Source organism: Scleropages formosus, chromosome 22, assembly GCF_900964775.1.
Source record: "Scleropages formosus chromosome 22, fSclFor1.1, whole genome shotgun sequence".
Lineage (NCBI taxonomy): Eukaryota > Metazoa > Chordata > Actinopteri > Osteoglossiformes > Osteoglossidae > Scleropages > Scleropages formosus.
In genome coordinates this window covers 21,724,437-21,750,427 of record NC_041827.1, presented here as the reverse complement: position 1 = coordinate 21,750,427, position 25,991 = coordinate 21,724,437, and the positions used below count along the sequence as shown (strand labels likewise).

At 42.2% G+C, this 25,991-nt stretch overlaps 3 protein-coding genes across 3 annotated transcripts in view; 2 read left to right on the top strand and 1 right to left on the bottom strand.

Moving 5' to 3' along the window:
* Window positions 1–7,371, top strand: part of atxn7 (ataxin 7) — a 29,010-nt gene extending 21,639 nt beyond the window's left edge. Inside the window, exons 10-14 of the mRNA XM_018734142.2 lie at window positions 65–330; window positions 475–673; window positions 1,746–1,867; window positions 2,858–3,854; window positions 4,472–7,371. Coding sequence (XP_018589658.1) covers window positions 65–330; window positions 475–673; window positions 1,746–1,867; window positions 2,858–3,854; window positions 4,472–4,489 — 1,602 coding nt within the window. The 3' untranslated portion in view covers window positions 4,490–7,371. The remainder of the gene's footprint in view (window positions 1–64; window positions 331–474; window positions 674–1,745; window positions 1,868–2,857; window positions 3,855–4,471) is intronic.
* Window positions 7,372–7,495: 124 nt separating this feature from the next.
* psmd6 (proteasome 26S subunit, non-ATPase 6) lies at window positions 7,496–12,055 on the bottom strand. Its single transcript, XM_018734143.2, has 8 exons — window positions 11,852–12,055; window positions 10,621–10,826; window positions 10,315–10,460; window positions 9,895–10,114; window positions 9,574–9,682; window positions 8,343–8,511; window positions 8,146–8,223; window positions 7,496–7,754 (listed from the first exon to the last, which is right to left on the bottom strand). Exons 1-8 carry the CDS (start codon window positions 11,994–11,996, stop codon window positions 7,658–7,660), a joined length of 1,170 nt encoding a protein of 389 aa, XP_018589659.1. The 5' UTR covers window positions 11,997–12,055; the 3' UTR covers window positions 7,496–7,657.
* Window positions 12,056–12,453: 398 nt separating this feature from the next.
* On the top strand, window positions 12,454–21,191 carry slc2a9l1 (solute carrier family 2 member 9, like 1). Its single transcript, XM_018734072.2, has 11 exons — window positions 12,454–12,477; window positions 14,378–14,473; window positions 14,585–14,745; window positions 15,041–15,165; window positions 15,871–16,000; window positions 16,264–16,412; window positions 17,635–17,822; window positions 18,245–18,355; window positions 18,625–18,726; window positions 19,452–19,527; window positions 20,654–21,191. The coding sequence occupies exons 1-11, from the start codon at window positions 12,454–12,456 to the stop codon at window positions 20,944–20,946; spliced, it is 1,455 nt and encodes a 484-aa protein (XP_018589588.1). The 3' UTR covers window positions 20,947–21,191.
* The last annotated feature ends 4,800 nt before the right edge of the window (window positions 21,192–25,991 follow it).

The following is a 25,991-nucleotide window of genomic DNA, read 5'->3' as shown; positions in this document are numbered from 1 at the left end:
AACTCAATGCTTTGTGGGAGTGGTCATGTGACCAGTCTCTCCTTCTACTCCTACCTTCTCACAGACACATTCCCTAAGCCAGCGAAGGGCTGTGCCAGGCCGCAGAAAGCGCTTCGACACCCTGCTGGCGGAGCACAAGAGCAAGACGCGACATCGGGAGCTGCAGCGCAGTTCGGAGCAGCCCCAGCAGCATCCTCCTCTCAGGGACCCTCACCCTACACCCTCCCGCCTTGCACAGGACCATCACCTGGCCCCCCACAGCAATGGCACCACCGACACTAAGGCTTCAGCCTCAAGCAGACCCAAGCTCCACAATCCCAGTCTTCCACGGTGAGCCTTCACCTGCCCTTACACTTGGGGCTTTCTGGTGCCAGGGACCCTGACAGCACGTTGAACAGAAAGCTGCCGTTAACATGGTCTTTGTTTCTGCACCATGACAGAACCACAGTCTTTCATCTGCGTTCCCATCCGCAGGTTGAACAGTGGCTCATCCCATACTGGTGGGAGCAGCCAGGGAGACCCCATGCTATTACACGGCTCACCCCACCACTCGACCTCTACCACGGATGGGGCGTCCCGTCTCTCTAGCGACGAGGGTGAGAACGAGGAGCGGGAGGAGTGCATGGAGAAGCTGGACTTCCACTATTCAGGTCATCACCCTCATCCAGCAGCTGTAAGTTCCCTGCTGTCGTTGCTTGAGCCACTATTTAGATTTCCCAGTGATGGCCTTTTTGAGGAGTGTTTGGATATAGATGTGTTCACATTAATGTTGTAGTCTTCACTACACAGGGTAGTCATGCTCTATGGAAGGTGTGCTTACACTCACTCTTTCTCTCTCTCCCATATGTTTTCCTGTTTACAAAACTGCCTGTGAAGTCTATTGTACTGAATACTGCCATAATATTTGTCACTAACATATTTTAACCGGAAAAATAGGAGAGAAGATGGATCATCCCGGAGGGTCAGACTATTAACCGCACGCGAGGCTGAGTGGTTTGTTCATGGATGTTTCAGCATCAGGCAAGACACTGTCCTCAGCGCATTGAAAGTGAGAAAAGTTGGGGGTAGGTGGGCAGTCATGATTGGCAGATCGGATTACCTCTGATCTTGACCTCCTGCCATCGACCTCATGGAGTCTCCCAGAAGGTGGGAACCTCACTATGGCCGTATTTGTCAGTAAGCTGCATCGATGACCACATACCACTTGGTTGAGTTCGATCCAGAGAACTAAGCTTCCAGGAATTCCTTATCTTGTTCAGGGCTGTATTTACTGGTTTAAAAGCCATCTCAGGTCAGCACATTTACTCTACCTCCCCTGTCTCTCACTTTCACTGAGCTGAAAAGGACATCACACCTCATGCCAAAACTTTCATAAACAAGCTGCTCAGTCCTGCATGTGCCAGATAATGAATTTTCTGGGCAAACCTGTTGACCAGAGCATCGTAAACTATTTTCCAGCAAGTGTATTCTCTTTCCATTACGATTGTTTTACTGTATGTGCTTTTTTGAGCTGGTACTGTACACACAAGTTGTGCTCAATTAATGATAGATGCATCTTGTTGATAAACCTCCAGTAGGAGACAACTGGAGGATTTTTCATTCACAAATTGCATGACTGTGCCCTCAAAATGTATTACACAAACTGGGATTTGCTGCCTCACTCAGTTGAATGGCTGTCTAGGCCGTGGGGCACTTGCTGCATTAATATGGTGTTACCCATCCCCCATCTCTACCCACCTGCGTAGTTCTGCACCTTTGGTAGCCGCCAGCTGGGCAGAGGCTGCTACACATTCAACAGGCGATGGGATCACGTACGCTCTGCTCTCAGTGCCATGGTCGACAAACACGTCAATTCACACCTTTGGAAGTGAGTGACTCTTTTGTGTCGTCATAACTTATACCTGTGACTGCAGTAAGTTCCTAAGTGAAAACTTACCTGACAATTATGGAAAATTATCGTGACAAACTTTTTCATTTTACTAATTATAAATGCATATATATGCTGGTTCGTTATCCTCCACACATAGTTGGGACTGAAAATGTTTGTGATTCGATTTGTTCATACTAACTTCAGCTTCACTAATCACTAGTTACAATTAATAAAAGGTTTCTACAAACATCCCTCAATTTGTCTAGTTTCTGTAATCAAATAAAGGTGTAATATGTAGAGATACTAACATACTATAAGATTTTATTTTAAAATTCCAGCAGCAGGTAGCATAGTTGTTGTGACTTTGCGGTTGAAGGACCAGGGTTTGAATCCCTGCTTCTGGTATAGTTCTCATGATCAAGGTATTTACCTTGAATTGCTCCAAGAATTATGCAGCTTTACCAAGGAGTAAATAATTTTAAGTTGCTTAGTATACAAACTTAATATTGTTGAAGTGCAGAAAACTACCAGCTAAATGAATTAATACTAATGATACATTTATTAACTTAGATGTGCATTTGAAGTAAAACTAAAACGATATATGTACAAACTCCAGTTTACTGCCCTTTTTTGACTGATTTCTAAATGTGCAACGTTCCTCATCTTTGTGTTTACTGATCACAACCATTGAGTGACACCAGGTGCAAACTTGAAACACTGTGAAACGAGTTGTTCGAGTATTGAACTTGTACTCTGGGTGTGTTTTACTGACTCATATCAGCTGGGTGTGTAAACGCAGGTTGCATTTGCTCTGCAGCAGGGTAGACAAATCTTAGCTATTAGAAAGTCCAGTTAAATGAATAAATTTGAAAATGTTTATGTTCATATGTCTAACTTGGCTGTTTGACAAAACCCAGGAGCCAGTGTATACTCTAGTATGGTAGGTAAGAAGTGCCTTGATGGTGTACTCGATGTCATCTTTTATAGGAAAATTCCTCCAGCCCCAGAGAACTTGTCGTCTGCAACGCCCCACCGGACGAGCACAAATTCCTTGCCCACGTCTCACTCTGGAGCTGGTGCCGTGGGCTTCCAGTGCTCCACCTCCAGCTTGTCCGCCTCCCCATATGCGCAGTCCTTTGAGGGGAAACCTGTCCTCTCGTACGGGACCACCCTGAACGCTCGTGCCTCCCCCCTGAGCTCTGCCGACCACCCAGCCTACAGCACACCCTCGAGACAAGTGTCTTCGTCGCCCCAGATGCCTTCAGGGCTCTCAGGCGCACCCTCACTTGCGCCCAGCCGACCGCCCAAATCCAAACCCAGCAGCAAGTCCTTCAAATTCAAGGAGCCCTCAGGCGGAAATGCCGGCGGCAGCCCTAACTGCAGCAGTGCTGTCGGCGTGGCGAAGAAGAGGAAGAACAGTTCTCCGCTGCCCTCCCAGCCACCTTACCCTGCTGAATCCTCACCCTCCCCATCCCCCTCCTTCAGGAAGAACTGTGTGCTGAACTCGGGTGGCTCAGGGAGCGCGCACCACCCGTCGCTCGGTTACTCCTCCTCCTCCTCAACGTCCTCCACCCACAGCGGCGTCCACGGCCTGGGTTTCAACTGCACCCCTGGCAGGACGAACTCTCTCAGCCTCAAGCAGGACCAATCAGGGAGGGGCCCCCCATCAGGGAGCCCCGCGGAATCCATAAAGCGCATGAGTGTTGTGATGAACAGCAGCGACTCTACGCTGTCTCTGGGACCGTTTGTCCACCAGGGCGGTACCGAGCAGGCAGGAAACTCGCACGGGGCCATCGATGGCCGACCGGAGGGCAGGAAGCGCAAAGGCCCTCCTGCCTCAGGCAGCGTCCACAGTGGCGGGGGAGGTCCAGGCCCTGGGAGGCCTAAGGTGCCCAAGTCGCTGGCTGTAAACAACATCCATGCCAAGCATGGCCGCAGCATCCCAGGGACACAAGGCCTTCCAAACAATCCACTCCTACAACAGGTAAGGCAAACAGCTGTGCAGGGATTCTCTGATCACTGCCTCTTTACGTTATGAATGTGTTGCCCTCATAACCAATAAACTGGCACGACGCAGATGGTCCCTGCTTTACATTGTACGTCACTCCTTATTTGTCTCTCCGTATCCTGGCGGATGCACGACTAGACGTAGGGAGTCCGGTTTGGAAGTTAACAAAACAGAAATGTTTTTATGTTTTTATTTAAGATGATAAAAGCTGTATGAAGAAAATCCTGTACCAGTACACAAAGTAGCAGGTGTGATTCTTGCCCACTGAATGAGGGAAAGTGTACCTTGCTTAGTGACAGTTCACCCTCAAAATTTACAAAAGTGCATGAAAAAGGGAAATCTGATTGGGGTTACATATCTTTACAGTATTTAAAAGCACCGATGTTGCACATTGTTGCTGTTCACCATGTATTGTTTTTGGTTTGCTGAGTCTAGTAAACATGTCAGAAGAATTATGGGAGATGGGAGCTTTAACCAAAAAGGATTGTTGGTCTGTATGAAATGCAAGTTCTGAGCAAAAACTCTCCTGATATAGTAATACGTGGAACAGAGTAAAATGTACTTTCCTAATGACTTTCTGCTCTCTCCTCCAGCCAAAGGCACGTCCCTGACAGTGGTTTTTGCTGCTGTCACCAAACGTGATGTTGCTAAGTGGGACAGTGCTCGTCACGGTATTTGGAACTGCACAAGGCCTTTTCGGGTTCATCTCAGCTTCCCACAATCCTCAGGGGTGGAGACCTACTGGACAGTCGGTGATGTCGCAGTATTCCCCGAAGCCATGTTTAGAGCATAGCCCCTTTGCTGGGGTCTGCACGCCGGTAGCGGGCCGATATGGGTCAGGCTACTGCTGCTGTGTTACAGTAGGAGAATGGACCACGAGCTGCGCCGTGTCCATTTGGTGTCCCGTGTTGTTTAGGTACAGGGAAAAAAAAAAGGGCTGGTGCTTGCAGTGATCGTGCCTACATTGGAACAGTAGGGGGCGACGTAACTTGTGGATGCAGGTGCACGTTATGTGCATTCGTCAGGTCAGACTCTACTTAACTACTGCGAATAAAACCTAGACTGCCTGAACTGAAGCCTTGAAGGGGTTAAACTGTCAAACAGTCTTATTCCATTTTGTTTATTTGAATCTTTTTTTGAATTTTTTTCATTTTGTCCCAAAAAAACCTAATTGGTTAAGCATACACACACACGAGGGGGGCACTTTGGTTTCTCTGAAACATTTACAGCAGTTTAGTTGAAACTGAGGGGAGCTTAAATCAGAGGTTCTGCTCACATCTAACCTTATGAAATGGTTGTGGTTGGTGTATTTAACACAGGATTATAAAATCAGAAAGCTCCCCGTCCTTTGAAAATCCCTTCCCAGTTCTAATGCCTCCTGTGAAGATCAGATGTATATAATAGTAAAAATGAACTGACATTAAACAGAAAGATAGCATATGGCCCTGAAAAAGACACATCTGTGATTAACAGGATACTCTTTTAATAAAAAAAAAAGGTCTTGACCAGGTATTAATTTTGAGTTTTTGCTCATGAAAATAGTTGAAACAAGTTACTGTACACAACAGTGGGAGATCTGATGCACTCACCTGAAACCTGTCAAGTCTTTGAGACCACGGCTTGATATTGTTAAATTAATGTATAGGCCCACTGCGATTATGAAATTCTTTTAAACATGAGACAAGTGTAACAAGCTTTGTTGTACACTGTCATAGCAGAAATAGTTTAGATCATTGACATCATGCACAGGTTTGTTCATTTAAATTAATGAAGTAGCTGCTTCATGACCCCATGAATTTTAGCCTCCCTACAGAGACTCCCTAAACTGTGAACAGTACTGACAAAGAAAATGCCACTTTGTACATAGATTATGCAACCCCCCCGCCACATGCCCCCGTGCTTGCAGCAAGTGGCTATTAGTGTGGTCAACAAGGATATTTGTACCAAGGTACCCTCTACTGCAGCTATAACTACTGCTCATTTTAACTTTTTTTTTTCTTTCCCTTTTAAGAGACACCTTTTCAACAAGAACTGAACAGGTGATCACATTCTGTATTCACGTCCCCTGGAGTACTTCAACGGGCAATATTTTACTCTCCTGTCGAACAGTGAGCTGTAGGAATGTGTCGTTTCAGAATTTTGTGCAGGTGGCTGGGGTGAGACAGTTACACACCGCTGTAATTCCTTAATTTCTGAACCCTAGTGATGTCAGTCAGCGAAAAGTAGCCACAGAGCAGCGTGTTTTTGTATGTTGTTTGGGCTTTTTTCTTGTATGTATGATACAAATATTGAAGTATCCCTATTTCAGAATACATATTTTGTTAAAATTGTACATATTTAAATATGTATTTTTGCACAGGTGTTTTTCTTACATACAGTTTTGGTACAATTGAGATCATCATTATTTATTTACTAAATGATTAACTGAAAGGACTTTTGTTATTTGAAGTGGTTCACTGCCAAGCCAATAATGCAATATGCCTATAGCATACAGTGTCATCTCTTACACATGTACTTGGTTCCTTTAGAAGGTAAAAGTGTTCAGCTGAAGTGCATCTTGGTCCATCAATTTATCCTGGAAGGGATAGTCAGCGACTTAGCTTTAGATTGTTCCTAAACAACGAATAGGGGAACCTGTCAACACTAAGTTATGTTACTCAAGACCTGTTGTCCATCCTGTCTTATGAGGGGCACTGTTTTGGAAGGGACAGGACACACTGTACATTTCTGTTGAGGTCTTACAAGTTGAGCCAGTGTTAAAAGGGGGGAGAGACGCTTCAAAGTGCAAACCCCCAGCAGCTTGAATCACCATTGCCAAACTTCGGGAGTAAGGAAGGCTTTTCACTGGAGCTTTTAGACAAGAGGGGAAACAAAGAAAGTGCCTGAAAAAGTTTTGCTGTGACTGTGGTTAAGGTCCACTGCTTATTTTCTTTCAACATACTTGAATGTTAAAAATGGTCTACGATGGTATTCGCCACTCCCTTTGCGCGCACTGCTGGGCCCCAGGGTGTAGTCCGATTTGTGAGCGGTCTTGAATAACACCCCCCCCCAAGACTACTGTTGAGCTGTTATCCAGTTTCTTCCCCAATGAAGTGTCTTGAGTTTTTGTAATGTAAGGCCTGGAACTGCAGTGTGATGAAGATGAAAAGTAGGATTCAGAATAACCTAAGGGTGTTCCATTTACCTCCTCTTGCTCTGCCAGTATCTTGTGATTGACCTGTAGAGGCAGCAAAGAAGCACTACAGCTGTGTAATGTGAAGACAGCAGCTCATAGGGAATTATGGGGAACAGCTCTACATGCCAACTCCACTGTCAAAGCCTGTTCTTTTGTATCTATCATCTAACACATCAGATCAGCTGGACCTTGTTGGCTGCTATGTAATTCATGAACAAAAACAGTAGGATTTCCTTAATATTTAAAGATTGTATAGTCTATTTGGTTTTTTAACACTTCTGTAAATAAAATAATTTATACAGCTATTTATAAGTAAAACTTGTCGGTGATTCTTTTCTGATTGCTTTTGTATGAATGACATCCAGTGGGATGCGCTTACCAAAGATTTAGTACGGGAGGGTAGCAGAGAACATACCAGAACTTCATGTGTCATCTTTTACCTGTGTAATTCAAATTAAACACTGACAGGCACACTACAGCACACACAATGTGGAAGGAATTTCTGAGAAAATTTAATATATATACACAAGACATTTGCAAGACAGACAGCCTATAACATGGCAAAACAACATTCACCTTCTGAGGGTAACGTCAGAGGAACTCATTACATGTTGATGACTCTGGACAGCTTCTGGACCCTGTTCAACAAAAGATCTCCTTTCTTGATCGTCTCCTGGTACTGCCAGTTCTTACTATCAGGTCTGGAAATGGAGACAAAGTTTGAAGATGTGTGTTGTAATCTAAAAACCCCCATCTGAGAAAAAGCTGCGTTTCATACTGTGACTGTACCACAAAACACACTGCACTGCACTCTAGTAATCGTAACCACTTGTCCTCACAGTGCTGTTGTACTCGAGTCTATCCCACAACCGTGAGGCAATGCAGCTTGGACGGGACAAGACACCAGTCCATTGTAGGGGAATCGCACACTCCACATTAGCTTTGTTTTCATTCATTTATGCGGAACAATATTGTACGGCGTAAAATTTTACCCACTTGCCGTAAGTTTCTGCGTACCTTTAGCTATCCAAATCTTGCTTTCTAAAGAACTAAAACAAACGGCACCAGAAAGCAACCTGAAATTCAACATACCTGTTTGTTTCCACAATTTCATTGACTTTATCAATTTTACAGTGGAGTCGACCAGCTGCGATGAATCGTGAAAGTTCCCTAAAAATAAAAACAAGCATCAAAAACAATTCCCAAACTTGCAGCCAATACTGCTGCCCCACACAATACAACTATGAGACCCCAGGCCCAACATCAAGACGGACGGAGCGATGACTTACTGGTCGATGAACTCCGTGCTCACTCCGAAGGCCTCTGCCATGTAGCCGAGGGTCAGCGAGCGGTATGATTCCAGCAGCTGGCTGTAGGCCAGAATGCGCATCTCCCGCACATAGTATCGGTAGTGAGGGGCGAACAGCCAGTCCTTCTTCATCTCCTGCTCAACAGTGGCTGCACAAGACAGGCAGGAGATCTTGTTAGCATGGAGGATAAAGTTAAAAATGCATCATTTGCACACTGCATAGTGTAGCTAAAAAGGTACGAGAGCAACATTTCCTCACGTACGAACAGCTCTGGATACGGACTGATGATGCAGGTTTTTGAAGAGCTGACAGACATTTAAAGAGTACAGGGTTCAAAGATATACCATGTAAATTTAAGATGCATTTTATATCTGATTAAAAACGAAATAAAATTAAAATGACATTTTCAACTGTAATTAAACAGCAGCATCTTGCAGTTATTGTAAAACCAGTAACATTTTCCCCTTAAGAACAGCAAGACAAGTGGAGCAGAAAGTACATCCCCAAAAATGTTCCGAACCTTTTAAATGAATTTAGTAACTGACTGCAACCTACAAGTATCTCTAGCTATAGGATCACTCTCATACAGTCTGCACTCAAAAAAACTTTATAATGTGGTACAAAAGGCTGTACAGTCATCCTTCACATAACACATTTAATCAGTTCCATGAAATCATCCTGCAAGGTAAATTCCCAGTGAAATGGTAATCAAACTACAATTATTATTTCTTAAGAGGAAAAAATACATTGTTCCTGAACAAAAAAATTGAAGTTATTCCTTACCGGTGTTAATGCTAGATTTTTTCTTTTCAATGTAACATCTCTTTTTGAAGCCTTTCCCAATACTTGTGTAGTTTTTAACATTTTAGCAAAAAATTAATGTTAGCCAAAAATGGGTCCATGTTTTCAGCCAGGTACATCCAAGGCTGGCAACACTCTGCTCCACAGCAGCCTCATAGCTACTCATTCGTTTATAATCATTTCAGGCTTTTCAATTATCCACATCCATGGTCTCACTGGTTAATATTGATAATGTCAAAATGCCAATCATTTTTCCAATAAATTGGTTAACCACTGTCTGGATATATACAAGTCACACACTAGCCACTGCATACAACAATCTTACAGACCAGATCCGATAAAGTGGGTACCATTTGGAGGGGATGGGGGGGCTGTTGGAGTACAAAGAATTTGTGGAGGACACACTCACCTAGTGACTGAAAGAACACAGAGTAGCGACACTCATAGAGTGAGAACAGGTACTGGCGAACAGCAGGCAAACTGTGGAGGACCTCCAGAATTTCTGCTCCTTTTATCACCTGATATTCAGGAAATAAAAAGCAGATAACAGGTTAGTTCTCAAAATTAATCAGTATGTAACCATCAGTTCAGTTAGCCAGACCAAAAGAAAGAAAAAGAAAAAGAAAAAAAAAAAAAAACATCTCTGTCAGGGCAGGTTTGTTTGTTCAGACATTAAATGCAGCTGCACTGAAGGACCAAGAGCTTGAGCGGAAACTGAAGATCAGCCTACCTTTTCTCTGAGGTCGGGTCGCTTCAGCGCAATCATGCTCACGTAAACGGTGTATGTGACAAACGTTTTGTAGTCCATAAGCTCGTACGATGTAAAGGTGGACACTGTGTCCAAAAACAGCTCTGCTGCCTGTTTGAAGTCCCTGATGGCCACACAGTAGAGGCCTTGGTACACCTTCAGTCGATTCCTCCTATCCCAGTCACCACCTTCTTCAATAAGGCTGTACAAGAGGGAAAGAGAGAGATTGTGTGGTGAAGGATTAGTACAGCTGTGATCCACATAACTGAAATTTTCAGCTTTCTGAGAAGTATTTTATTAAGACCTACTATATGATGTAATACACGCTACCAGTATGGCGAGGTGCACTAACTGTGGAGGAAAACGTCTGTGCGGAATAGTGAAAAGCTGCTGTTCTCTTACCTCTTTGCCTTTTCAGTGTTGCGTGTAATGAGGTCATTGTCCATGTAAAACAGACCGATCCTCAGCAGGTAGAACACAATATCGAGTCGATGTCCGAGGGCCACAGTCTTGTCATAGGTCTTTCTGAAAGCAGTCAAAGCTCCCTCCTGTAAAACAAAAATGGTCAAAGTTTAGGAGCGAGTAGCAAATCAACTGCTAAAAATCCATACGGGTATTTATCAGGGTATATTAACTACGATTAAGGTCTTTTTTTTTTTTTTAAAAACAGTTTTATGAAAAGCTACACAACGGGTTCAAGCAGTGCACCTTATCGCCGATGCGAATAAGGTACTCTGCTTTGGCCATCATGGCATCTCGGATTTCACTCTCTCCAAGATTCTTCTCTGCGTCGTCCAGGACCTCGTCCAGACGCTTCAGCTCTTCCTCGTTGGCCTTTTTCATCCTGCTCAGCAGGTCCGTGTCCACCTGCCACTTGAGCTCCTTGCACAAAGCCTCGTAGTAAGGTGCCATGTCTGTAAAAAAAAAGGCACGCAACATTAAATCTTTACATGAAAATGAGAACCATCTTCTTAATCCTCATTTCTTTACAAAAGACTAACTTTTTTTATAATTTGGTGCTGCCATCTGGATTTTTATCTTCCTTCTTAATCTTTACAATTGGATCCAGCTATAGGTGGATCTTTTGAAATTAAACATTTTTAGGGCTGCAGGTGCAATAGCGGTTAAACTTATTTCGCAATTACATTTACATTTATTCATTTAGCAGGAGCTTTTCTCCAGATCACCTCAATGAACTCTATGTAGTGTTACTATCAGCCCGCACACGCTATTCACCGCAGTGATTTACACTGGAAGATACACTACTTACACTGAGTCACTCATCTATACACTAGTGAAACACACCCCCCCACACACACACACACACACACACACACACACAAACACAAACTGGGTGACTTTGGGTCACCAATCCACCTGAGGACCTTATGTAGCTGATCCAGTAAAAACCACCCTGATGCATAAATGGACAACACATGATCTTATGTGGCAAACATTTTTATTTTTTGCCTTGGAAAAAAGGAATCAGTGATTAGATCACCTAAACATAATTATTATTATTATTATAATAGTGTAAATCACTTTGGACAAAAATGTGCGAAAGACAACGTCATATTTCTGCATGAAGCACAACTATTACTTGAGTTAAAATACTTTCCTAAACATGATGGAACTTTCACTAGCTGTCTGACTGGTGTCTCACCATTCTTCACATACAACACAAATTTTCTGCCTTACATTTCTTACAATGTCGACATATTCATAAGATAAAAAAACTACGGTGGAATGTATGTTGCATGCAAAATTTGCGACAAAGGCTACTGTGACACACATGCTACCGCGCTCGGCCCGCCGATCTAAGCCGACGCCCTGGGCGCAGGCCGCGGCGCTGTGAACTACTCGAGTCCCAGGATGAATTCCGGGCCTTAATGACGAGGCACATAATGGCCACCGCAACAGCCCAGCTTTCAGCACTTACTGTTTTCTTTAATAGCTTCCATGAGCTCCGCAACAACTTTTGCATCTTGCTTTCGTCCGTCTAGCGTAAGCAAAAACTTGAGATGCGCTATTCTCAGATCGGGGTTTTTAGGCAAACCTTCTTCTTCTAAGTTTTCTAACGGCATTTCAGCAATCGGATATCACCAAACCGTAAGCGCTCCGCTCTGTCTTCCGTGCAAATAGGCGAACGGACTACAAAGAACTTCCGGTGCTACGGTGGCCCCTCTGAGACAAAAAGTACGAACAAAAGGAAACGCGAAACACACAGAGACTCTAGTGCCATGTTGCGGTGAAGTAAAGCACAGCGCTGAACGCTGAGAGCGCCGCGCTTGAGACAAGTGAGAAGAAAGTTGATTATTACTGGAAAAGTATAAAATACCAGTTTATGCTTTTTTAACATCAGTCTGTGTACACGTGAGTCGCCGCCCTCCGTGCGATGCTGGCTCGCAGGTTGCATCAGATTCTATAAAAAATTAATCTTATTTCTCTACATATTAACAGAGCACAAAACTGAGAGGTGAGCTTTGTGCAAATCAATGTTGTTCGGCACAACTCAAGTGCAAGTTGCTTAGTTTAGCAGAAATGGAACATAAGCTGAGGAAACTGGTAAGGAAACATCTTTTTTTTACTAAATGCAATTTGCCTGCAAATATTTGACCATTATATATACATTAATTTAAACACATACACATGATTTTCTGAACCGCTTGTCCCACATGGGGTCACGGAGCCTACCCGGTAACATAGGGCACAAAGCCGGAGGGGACACACCCAGGACGGGACGCCAGTCTATCGCAAGGCACCCCAAGCAGGACTCGAACCCCAGACCCACCGGAGAGGAGGACTGTGGGCCAACCCACTGCGCCACCGCACCTCCTATTTAATTTAAACAGTTGGATCTAAATAATGACTTAATAATATAACACATCATAAGGTGTCAGTATTATTGTATGCTTATTAATTTCTTCTAAAGGTTTCCCATTTCACATATGACCATTACTACTATTCGGACTCTGTGTTATTTTATGAACGCAAACCTACATGTGCACTTTAATTGTTCAAGATGAGATGTATATAGTATAATTAAATATATTTTTAATAATAATTAGCAGAGTTATACAGTTTTCAGCTGAAGACTGTGGTATTAAACATTTTATATGTGTTCTACTAAAAGTAATTCAGTCTATGCACACACTGTCTGAAACCGCTCGTCCCAAGTGGGATCGCGGCGAGCCGGAGCCTAACCCAGCAACACAGGGCACAAGGCTTAAGGGGGAGGGGACGCACCCAGGACGGGACGCCAATCCGTCGCAAGGGGGACTCGAACCCCAGACCCACCAGAGAGCAGGACCCGGTCTAACCCACTGCGCCACCGCACCCTCAGGAATCTAACATTTTTAAGATATTTGTAGACTATCATCTTAGATGGAACTATGGTGCAAAAATGGAAATATGGTGTGATTTAACAAAGCAATGAATCTTGGAGCTGCTGCCTTTGGACCCAAAGGTTGCAGATTTGAATCTCACCTATAGCTGTAGTACCCTTGAGCAAGGTACTTACCCTAAATTGCTCCAGTAAAATTACCCAGCTGTATAAATAGGTAAATAGATACAAGGTACATTAACATTGCAAGTGGCTTTGGAGAAAAGCATCAGCTAAATGAATAAATGTAAATGTAAACCTCAATCTTCAGGTCCAGGTGAAAAATGCAGTGAATTTAGTTTGATAGGTTTACTTTTAATTGGGTTACAAATGGGTGCTTTTTAACAGCTTGCACCACTCAACAGTCATGCGTCTGAGGAAGGGGTAAAAAGGTAAGTGGGCTAAAAAGACTAACATTCACACCATTGCCTAACTGGCACTCATGTTCTGTTCCAACTTTATCTATCCAACCATTGTTTATGACCAGTAGGGGGTCAAATTGTCCTTTATCAACTTGTCCAGTGCCAGGGCATGGTGGTCCAGCATCGTTTCCTAGACACACAGGGTATCCAGCTGGCTGGGATGCCAGTCCATTGCAGGGCATTCACACACACACACAGTTACTCATGCATGCACACACTATGAGCAATCTTAAGTTACCTGTTCACCAGAAACACATGTCTTTGGACTGTGGGAGGAAACCCACACAACATACGGTGAATATACAAGCTCTATACAGACTGAGCCAGATTTGAACCGACAGCCTACCAGCTCCAAGGAAGCGGTGCTACCTGCTGCACCACCATGCTGCAGTGTTCTGCTATCATTTTACTTTTAAGGTATTGTAAATATTCAGCTAGTCAGTGAAATCCAAGGTTTAATGAGTAATATCATTTGTTATATCATGAGCAAAGTGCTCTTTACCTGTTGCCGTATGTGGCGAAGGAAAATGAAGAGTTGAGGCACCTCAAAGTTTTCGTTATTCACACCTGACTATGTCTGAAATGTCTAGTAATTTCCATGTCCCCAAAAACAGTAGAGATTACAAATGGAGCCCACTTCTTTTAATGTTTCCAATTTCAGATGCATGGGAAAGCACTGCTTTTAATTATCGTCCTTGGAATAGGAGGATCATTTCAGCATGGATATCAAATCACGGTTATCAGCTCACCCTCAATGGTGAGAGTTTTTTTTTGTTTTCCTCCTCTTGCTGTCAGAAACACAACATGGTCCATGTGCTGCTAGTGTCCTTACAGTAATATCCTCTTGTGTGCTACTCTGTGTCTGCAGTATATTAAAGATTTTATTAATAAGACCTGGGAGGAGCGCTATGAGCAGCCGATCAAGGACGGTGTCGCCACGTTCCTCTGGTCGTCCGTTGTCGGCTTTTATGGTCTGGGTGGCTTTGCTGGAAGTCTGAGTGTCAGTTTTATAACAGCCAAATTTGGAAGGTGAGATGCATACATTCATAATATGTTTCAAAACACAAATTATGACAATGAAAACATTTTCTTCACTATGTAGGTCTGTCACACATGTGCAGACCAGTACTGAAGAAACACAGTTATAAGACAATGAAGTTGGAAAAGAATTGTATTCAAGGGCTTCAAAATTGTTGTATCCTAAAATAAATCCATAACAAATATGTCTCACAGCATTATATAGATAGATAGATAGAAAACAACACAACACAGTTTCTTCTGTTTTGTCCAAGGATTATAAACTTTTGCTCCTTCTTTGTTGTAGAAAGAGAGCCATGATTTGGAATAATGTCATAAGCATCACTGCGGCTATATTTATGTTGACAAGTAAAACCGCAAAATCTTTTGAAATGGTTTTCATTGCGAGATTCTTATATGGATTATCGGCAGGTAAGGAAATTAACTTCACAATTACTTTGAAATGTACTATGACTATAGAATGAATGTTTTGTACTGATGCAGGCACGCTGTGAGTTCACACATAAAGAGAATGGAAAAAAGCAAGGAGTTATGCAAGTCCTTTAAAAAAGCAACATGTAAATTAGAAGAACCACATTTTTGGGGGATTTTGCAGAGCCTCCCAACAGCTGAGAGGTGTGACACTAGAGCCACCATGAGGTCTTCTTCTGTGTTATTGTTTGTCTCACCCTCCATTAACCCTTTGTTTGCTAGTTTAACTTGTTATGCTTTTACTGATCATGGCCATTTGGACTGTCCAAACCATGTCCACTTGTCCACTGAGCATCAATTCATTTATATTGTTTTCAGCTATTTTTGCCTCTGCTGTTATGTTTTTTGTATTGGGACAAAAGGACACATTTTATGTGATTTGGTGTTGTTTTAGCATAAAACAATGTTCGTTTTGAAACTAGTGGTAAAACGCTTTTCAAGAACAAATAACGCTTATGAACCGATTCTTAAAAGAGAAGTGAAAACCTTCATCGCTTTGTTAGAGTCATTGGAAAGAATTTAGTAAACAGTAGTGGAAAAAAAACTAATGTGAAGTGTTTTTTTAAAAATTTCATTAGTTTGGGTCTCTTGTGATCTTTTTTTTTTTCCAAATTATCAGACTACTTGCTGTTTTTGCACCTACAGGGTTGGGTGTCAATGTTCAATCAATATATCTGGGTGAGAGCTGCCTGAAGGAAGTGAGAGGAATGGTGATTCTGACGGCAGCCACCTTCTTCTCAATGGGCAAATTCTGTGGACAGTTTATTGGCCTGGGGTAATCTCTGGCTGATAGACATTTTGACTAATAGTGTGCAGCCAAAACAAATGCAGAAGCTGGAATTCGCATTAAGGAACCAGGTTTAAAAGATCTGAACATATTCTGCAGATAAACAATGAAAAATCTCTCTTTGAAAATAATGTAATGCCAATATACTGGCATCCTGGTCTAGAATATGGATGGATGGATGGATGGATATATTCATTTTTAATAAAAAAATTAGCAGCCTGTGTTTACAGTACTTCTCTGTTCTTGTTCAGGGAGCTTCTGGGACGTGAGCATCTATGGCACATCCTGCTCAGCTTCAGCTCATGTTTCGCAGTGGTTCACCTGCTTCTGTTGCCGTTCCTCCCAGAGGCACCAAGATACCTAGTGATTGAGAGGAATGATAAGGAACTGTGCAGGAAAGGTAGGTTTTTGGTCTCTCATACTTGCATAGAGTTGAACCCCTGTAGAACTTTTTGCATGAACAGCCTAATGGAGAATTCATGAAAATGATCACATCCTTTGCACCAGTAGGCAAACAGACCACTATAGCATTTCACCGTTATGGAGGACATTGTCTAGAGAAGAAACAAAAAACTATACAGTGGCTCCTCACTGTAAAATCACAATTGGCACCAGGATTCTGTTCATAACTTGATTTCTTTAGAAATCCACTGTTATTTTTACCACTAATATGTAGCCAATAACAGTGCAATAATACAGATACAGAATTTTTTCATGGATAGGTTTCGTAAGAACATCAGGTAAATCTGTAATAATTAAAAAAAAACTCTGAAAGACATTTATTACCTTTCTTATTAACTTCAAGCAATATAAGAATTTAAATTCATTTAAAATGACTGGATGGATGAAAACAAAAATGTGTTGTCTCCACAATCCCAGCTGTTGACAGATGTGTCCTATAAACATGTGCATTGTTTGTCGTCTTTGTTTATCATCAACACAAACACCGGACACGAGCTCTAAACACTGTGGAAACGAGCTCAGTAGAAACAGTAATGTACTCTTCACTCTGTCTCCTTTCGCTTCGGGTGCATTGAATGCCTCAATACAGGTCGCTTTCAGTCTGCAAATGCAGAAATTTTGGACTGATAAAGGAATTAAAATTACAAATAAATTAACAAAAAAATGTATCATGAGCCAGAGTACGGGGTGCAGTGGGTTGGACCACAGTCCTGCTCTCTGGTGGGTCTGAGGTTCGAGTCCCGCTTGGGGTGCCTTGTGATGGACTGGTGTCCCGTCCTGGGTGTGTCCCCTCCCCCTCCGGCCTTACGCCCTGTGTTACCGGGTTGGCTCCGGTTCCCCGTGACCCCCTATGGGACAAGCGGTTCTGAAAATGTGTGTGTGTGTGTGAGCCAGAGTATTGTTTTACTTTAAATTATTTTGTTATAGACAGTAATATTTTATGAATTCCTACCAAAAAAGTATAATTTGTTGGTAACTGTGTTTATTCAGAAGTTATTACTAAAGAGAAGGTGTTACTGTAGCACTTTTGTTTTTGTTTTGTAATGGCACTACATGGTAATTCAGCATGGATTTATTCTTCTATAAAAGTTAATATAAAACGATGAGATGTAGTAATGACATGAAGACGATGCAATGGCATTAATGTTGTTTTCCTGTAGCCCTTCAGTCGCTCTGGGGTGAAGGCAACTACAAAGTGGAGATTGAGGAGATGTTGCTAGAGCAGGCTGCCATAAGAGGAAAGCACACCAAAAACATGTTGGAACTACTGAGGGACAGAAGTGTGCGCTGGCAGGTCATCACTGTGGTGGTCATCAGCATCTCCATGCATCTCTCCGGCAGCTCTGTGGTGAACATGGATTGTTCTTCCTCCAACGTGGAGAACTCTCAGTCCACATAAACATTTACTCAGTCAGGAGCATTCGTAGAGTATCATATACACAAGAGGTACAGTACCAGTGACAAGTGTGAGTACACATGTGCAGCCATAATGTTCTATATTTCTGGAATTTTCTGAAAAAGAGCTGGGAAGACGTGGGAGCCCATTTCTGAATGAAACCTGTTCACCGAATGCCTGTTGAAAAAAGTTTACAGCAAGTGTACTCAAACTTTTGACTGCTATTGTACACATTTACACTGTGAAACAGCCAGTAAGAGTAAAAATATATCTGGTGTGATAAGATATGCATGCGGTGGAACTGCCATAAAGAATGGCAGTGCAGTGCTGACCTATAGGGCTTGACATTCACGTCTTTCTTGATGCCACTCCAGGTCAATGTGTTTACCTTCAGCATCTTCACGGAGGCCGGTGTCCCACTGGACAAGATACCCTATGTCACTCTGGGCCTGGGAATCTCTGAAGTCACCACCTCTGTCACATGTGTGAGTCCCAGAGAACATGCAGCATTGAGTTTGGCAGGAAGGAATTGTCTATGTGTGATAGCTGGCTTATCATGGCAACCATCCCATGTATCTGTAGGGAGCCTTCTCTCCAAGAACATGTTTCTCTGCACAGAACCTTCTCATGGAGAATATGTTTGTCTGCATAGTGACTTCTTGTCAAGAACATGATTGTCTGCATTGGGCATTCTCATTGCAAACGTGTTTGTCTGTACAAGGACTTCTCATTGAGAACGTTTCTGTCTGCACAGGGTTTTCTCATTGAGAACATGGGGAGGAGGGCCTTGCTTTGGAGAGCTTTTGGGTCACTGTCTGTAATCATGGCCCTCATCACAGTCACGCTAACTTTCAAGGTGAGTGTCCAGTGGGTCAGCAAATGGGGTCACCCACTTAAACCCTTAATGGAAAAACAATAGAGGACACTAAAGACCAAAGAAATCAATGAAGACAGCATGAATAAATTGACACTCCATGAACAAGTGGACATGGTTTGGACCGTCCAAACAAGGTCACGCTCACTGAGATTGTAACAGGTGAAACTAGCAAATGAGGACTGATGGAGGGTGAGAACATAACGAAAAATGAGAAATTATCACTGAGAAGACAACCTCATGATGGCTCTGGTCTTGCAGCACTTAGCTGTCAGGAGACATGAAATCCAAACTCAGCCTCACAAATGCAAAGAAATGCCTCATAAGATGAAGTAGGGGTATTAAATGAAATCTCTTGCAAATTCAAATTCTTATAAAGCAAATGGGCGTATCTCAGGCTGTCTGTTTAAAGGTATTCTCTGCTGTCCTTTAAAAAAAAAAAACTGATTTCTCCTCAGTTACTACTGTGTTCTGGTTGCTGAGGATGAAGAAGCACATCTAATAATTCTACATGGTAAAATCAATAAATTGTAAGACAGGCCACGGTGTGGTACTGCTGTGCCAATGGCTTATACACAACACCCAATATTAGAACTTATTCACTGTACCACATTTATCTCAGTACTGTAGTTATTATAATAAATGTCAATGTTAAGTTGTTTCTCTGCATACCAAACAAATGCATTTTAATTTTCAATTTATTTTAGGACAGCACATATTGGATCCCGTACTGCACAGTTGCCTTGGTATTTCTTTTTGTCATATTTCATGGTGGTGGAGCAGGTAGGTACAGATTTTTACAGAATTCCCTGCCAATTCCTTAACTAAACGCAGACTAGAATTTTCCAGTGCCCTACAAGAAGTGACATTATTTGATCTTGCAACAAAACTTTGCTATTTTTAACATTTTAAACTGTGTATCTATCAGGCTTTTACAGCCTCTCCCCTACATACGACCTATGCCGCTTACAACCATCCGTACATACGAGCGAAAAAAACCTGTATAAATTTAGTTAGCCAGTGCTAACGGCTGTGTGCGTACGACAGTGACCATCAGACATCCCAGCATTCTGTGCATCACAGCATCTCTCTCAGTTCTCGTTGTCAGTTGCCATTCGGTAAATGCGCGTTATTCAAGTAAATCTAACGAATTTTCGTGCTGGATTAAAACAATTATTGTATTAAACCCGAAAGAAGATGAAGAGCAAGAGGAAAAACCCATCATACCTTTGGGAATGGCTGCAGTATAAAATGCATGAAACATATACAGATGCTCCTCGACTTACAATGGTTCGACTTACAATTTTTCAACTTTACGATAGTGAGCTGCCGATAGACATTCAGTAAAAACCGTACTTCGAATTTTGAATTTTGATTTTTTTCCCGGGCAAGCGATATGCGATGTGATACTCTCTTGCGATGCTGGGCAGCGGCAGCAAGCCGCATCTCCCAGTCTGCCACGCGATTGTGTTTTGTGCATCTGTAATGTCACAGAAATGCTCATCTGTGTCTCTTGCTACTGGTGGGAAGAAGAAGAGGAAGGCAATTACTCTTGAGAAGAAAGTGAAGATAATTGCCCAGTGTGAAGGCGGCAAGCCCATAATATCCATCACACGTATGCTAGGCTATGATGTTCGGTAGGTTAGATGTATTAAATGCATTTTCGACTTACGATATTTTCGACTTACGATATGGCTTCTCAGAACAAAACCCCATCGTAAATCGGGGACCACCTGTACGTGAAACACAAGTAAGTGCCACATTAAATGTAGTTCGACAGGCTCTCTAATCGATAGGTGACACATAACAACACTTATGTTACATGGCACACGGAACAGGACACACGAGTGCAAGTGAGTCAGTTCTGTTGCTGTACGGGTGCATAACTGGCCCATCTTTTCTCTTCCAGCTGGAGTGGTTATACCCTTTATTCACGAAAGTTTTGTGCAGTCCCATCGACCTGCCGCCTTCGCCCTCGTTGGGTGTCTCCGCTGGTTTGAATTCTGGGTCATAGGAACAGTCTTCCCGTTCTTGCTTGTGAGTTTCATTCCATCCTACTATTCTCTGAGGGTGCCTTTATGTGGAGCAGCTCTAGTAACTTCCATGGATTTTCCACGCTATTTCTGCAGCTTGGTGGATGACGAAGCAATCTCAGTCATGTGTCTTTCTTCTGGGTATTATAACACTTTAACCACTAGCTAACCTCTCGTGAAATATTAGCTTGTAATTAGTTACCAGTCACATCAGTGCGCCTGTTAATTAGGTACCAGGCAGATCAATGTTCCTGGCTCTGGACCACCGTGAGCCTGACCTGGACAAGCAGTTGAACAGTAGTGAGTAAAGTGTCGTACATACAATTAGTAACTCACTGCTTTTTTTTTCCAGAACTTTCTGAAGTCTTTCTGCTTTGTACTCAGTGTCGCCACTTGTCTGGCGGCTGCACTCTTCTTCTTTTTTCTCATACCTGAAACGAAGGGCAAAACCGTTCTTCAGATATCAAACGAATTTAAGAAGTTTCCAGTGTGGAGGACGCCTTCATCTGACAAAAACATCATAATGGAGACACGATTTTAAAATGCAACATGACATATTCCAAACACCTGAACCACCTGTTTACTCCATACTCATGCAGGACTGATCAATTGCACGCTTTCTAGAATCTTTCGTCTCTAAAAAATACCTTGTGAAATTCTTACACGTTCCCATGGCAACTGGAACAAGCTCGCATGTCCATCTGTTTTTTAGTTCCTTGCAGTTTATCTTCTTATTTCTCATGAAAATTTGGACCTTTCCCTGCGTGAACGAAGGTGTGAACTAGTTTTATCCAGAGGATGTGTGTTTTGTCATGTCAGAACCTTCCGGAGAAATGGAGCAAAGGCCTGGAAAAGTTTCCCTTATCAAAGCCTGCCAGCTGCCACAGGCACAAGCGCTTTGTTTGCAGTTCAAGGGGGTTTGAGTGCATTTTGCGTTAAAGGATGGCAAATGATTGACATTATCTGAACACAGGATGAGATGTGTTCACAACCCATCCGTGGCTTGTTATCGCAATCAGGAAGGATTAACCATAAGTTAATTAGGCCGAGCAGGGGAGGTGCTGGGTTTCTCTTTGTGAACCAGACCCCTGGGAATCAAATGTTACACACAGTAATTACCTGTTTTGGAACAAACACAGCAGCGATCAGATTATTCACATTTTAAATACCTGTATTGATCTGTGTATGAATAAATGTGATTCAGGGTTAAACCATAGGGGTCATTTAATTCCTTTGCTCATAATTTGGATCCTCAAGACTCTTTCAGGGGCAGCTGTATGATGGTGACAGCTGGTAGTGTAGTGGTTAAAGGTGCTACCTTTGGATCGGAAGGGTTTACATCTGATTCCCGCTTCTGGCTGTAGCATTATTGAGCAAGGTACTTATCATAAATTACTCCAGTAAAATTGCCCAGCTGTGCAAATGGGTAAATAATAAATGTGGGTAGACTAAAATAAATAAATAAATTGTAAAATAAAATATAAATAATTGTAAGTAGACTAACACTGTAAGTCGCTTTGGAGAAAAGTGTCAGCTAAATGAATAAATGTAAATGTGATGACATTAGAAAGGATTAGAGTAAGAAAGAGAGGTCTATTCTTAAATGAATTAGCAGGTTTAATCAATACGAGACTCTTAATATGTGACCTTCTTGGACAGATAAACTGAAGGAAGGAAGTCGCTCAGGGATACAGCAACATATTAACAGTGTCAAAAATAAGATCAGAATCAGAAATAAATTTCTTTGTTGTCAAAGGTCAAAGTTAATGTTAAGGCATCCCAGGAAACCCCTGGTACTGAGGTTTTATAATTTGTTATTACATATAATTAAAAGCTTTATGAAAAATATTTTGTGTATTATTACTTAACTATACTTAATATTTAGACTGAATGTGTCGTTTTCATTATTAAAATGACACAAACAAAAACCCATTAATCGTATTAATGAACTGAGGAGATTTAGCTAATGTTTTTCTCCAAAGTACTGTATAATGGTAAGCTACATACAGCTAGTGATCAATTTATACAGCTGGGCAATTTTCGTGTTAACACATTGCTTCAGTGTACAAGAGCTGGAGGTGGGATTCAAACCTGAAGCCTTGGACACAAAGGCAGTGGCACTAATCACTACACTACCAGCTGCCCCTGGAGACACTTGTAGAAACATAATGCCATATTTTGAGTATTCTGTATTTTGAAAGGGGGAGCGCGGTGGTGCAGTGGGTTGGACCAGGTCCTGCTCTCCAGTGGGTCTGGGGTTCGAGTCCCGCTTGGGGTGCCTTGCGACGGACTGGCGTCCCGTCCTGGGTGTGTCCCCTCCCCCTCCGACCTTACGCCCTGTGTTGCCGGGTAGGCTCCGGTTCCCCGTGACCCCGTCTGGGGCAAGCGGTTCAGAAAACGTGTGTGTGTGTGTGTGTGTGTGTGTGTGTGTGTGTGTGTGTGTGTGTGTGTGTGTGTGTGTATTTTGAAAAGACATAAACTACACTAAACATTGACATATTCATGTATATAAACTTATACATATACATACATGTTGACCAGTCATAGAGAGTAAACTGTGTTCTGTGTTTATTTTCTCTATGCTTTCTTTCCATTGTTATTGTGTTGATAAGATTCAAATAAAATATCAATGATTTCCTTGGGGAAGAGATTAAAATTTAATAGGATGCATCATAAGTAAGTAATTTATGCCCTTAAGTCTTTCACAATTTAGTTACCGTTATTTGACTCATTTATGTCAGAAGTACCAGGATAGATGGACTTATGAGCCAAATAATTACCTTGGAACAATTAATTTTCAACAAAACAATTAGGAGCCAAGATAAAAAAGGACAAAGGTTTACCCATCAGCCCTGGGCAATGGAATTTAAATAACATCTATTAGATGAAAACGACTGAATGTTTCCCAGGACAGAAGACAAATATAACAATGCAAATTAGGGCTTAATAAATTATGAGGCCTTTTTTAACTACACTGTTAGATAATACATTACATTACATGCCAGTATTTTGATATCTGGGGAATGTTTCCATTGCTCAGCATCTCCTGGATGTTCCTGCATATAGTGCAAATAGTACAATTGTCTTTAGAGCCCTAAAGCATAGACACTTGGCTTTCACAATGTTAGACAGCAGTCTTATTACAATGCAAATTTGAAATCATATTCATTAAAATATCCTATCACCTCAAAAGAGAGTACTTTATGTTATGTCAGTGGTACCCTGGAAGAAAACCGTACGTGGGATAATCACAAGTGACTGGTCATTACGCATATTAGTCACCATGATTTACGTACATGTGGCTCTGTGTCAGGTGCTGAGCTGTAAGTCATAAAAAGATCGAAAAGCAGAATATGTGGTACCGCTAATCATGGTGTTACAGGATTGTTCTCAAAAACCTTCAAGCAGCCCACCACCTGCCACAGTACTTCTGAAGGAAGACTCTGTGTAACAATGGATTGGTTAATGACTAGTGTGTCGTAGCCCTGTGCTGGCAGAGCCACAGCGCATCTTCAGCAAGACAATACTTAATGCCATAGAGTTGCCTTCGGTTTTAAGTTCCTGTTGTAGCCAGAATTCTCTCTGTCATATAGAATGATACCCACATATTCATCACTGCAAGTAGAGCCAAAATCAATCAGTGGGATGGAAAAAAGACAACGCTATCCAGTAGTATATTTATATTTAACATGGGTACAAATTAGATTTGTTACTAAGCTCTATACATGTGAGCGCGTGCGTGTGTGTGTGTGTGTGGGTCTGATCCAATAAGGTCAATTTCTTCTCAAAATGGCATTGACTGTGTTGTGTTGTTTCATGTAGCACCGCGGTCCTGGAGGAACGTTTTTCGTTTCACTGGATACTGTACCAGATGTATATGGTTCAAATGACAGTAAAGCCTCTTGACGTGACTTGACTGATCTCAACAGACTGCAGTAAAACCTTCCCATCAGCAGGTGGTGTTTTTAATGTGTTCCTGAACAAACAGTCGGGTTAAACAGAACGAACAGAGAACTCCGTTCTTCTCATCCCTGTTTTTTGGCCATCTATACGATAAACGTCAGTACCATGACACCAAAGCAATGTGGCGGTACGCCAAAATGTACAGATCCTATCATTCAGAATAAAAAATCAGTAAAATCAATCTGCTTCTCTTTTAGCTTTCAGCTCAGAATGCTGCTGTTTCCAGTTTAAATCTTTTTCAAAGCCGCTGTGACTCAAAGTGTTTTTTTTTTAAAACAGATCTGAAGATGGCTGTATAAGTAAGTGAGCTGCACTTCAACACCTACAGCTGTGGCGTTCTCTCCTCTTGGACGCAAGCCCTTTTACGTATGCAGCAAAGACACACAATGACTCAGAGACCACTGGTGACGGCAGAATCGGGTAGCTTGCCAGCTCCACATAATGAGCCATAACACGCTACAGCTATCTCCATATATAGGAGCACTGCGGTACAATGTTGCAAGGCAGATTTCTAAATAGGACCCAATGGTATTTTCAATGGAACCATGGATTATTGTGGCCTGCAGCAGTGCCTTGTCTCACAAAACCCTTGAATGAAGACCACCCCGAAATTAGTCATTACTTTTTTAAAAAAATGTACAGTATGTTGGTAGAGAGTTGTGTTATACACAATGTATACATTGATTTTTATTCCAGCTGTATGTCACTTTGGAGAAAGGCATCTGCTAAATGAATAAATGTAAAAGTAAATGACTACTCTGATTACCCACTCCAGACATTACAGTACGAAAGGTAAAAGCAAAGCAGATGTCCATTCATCACAAGTACCGGTTTTCTGCTGCTCAGGGGATAAGTTAAAGTGTAAGCCTAGAGAAGAAAATTGAGCTGCTCCAGTTAACTGTGGTGCTGTCATGATGTATGGCTGTAAAAAAAAAACATTGCACCTCGATTACAGAGATTGAGCAGCTGACAGATAGGGATGGAGAACACAATTTAAATTACATCCCAGCTCGAGCCAAATGAACATATATCATATGAAATCATTAGTTACCCTGTGTTATGCAGACATTTCACAGATACTGAGCCTGGGATCATGCTGAACCTTTGGTCCTGACAGTTAAGTGCAATTATGTACTTGGAACCATTTGTGAGGCTTTGGCTTGTCTGAACTAGGATTTTGCCCCAGACTGATTTGAGCATTACAAACTTGGCTGCTTTTCATTGATTGTGGATTATGGGGATCCAGTCCTG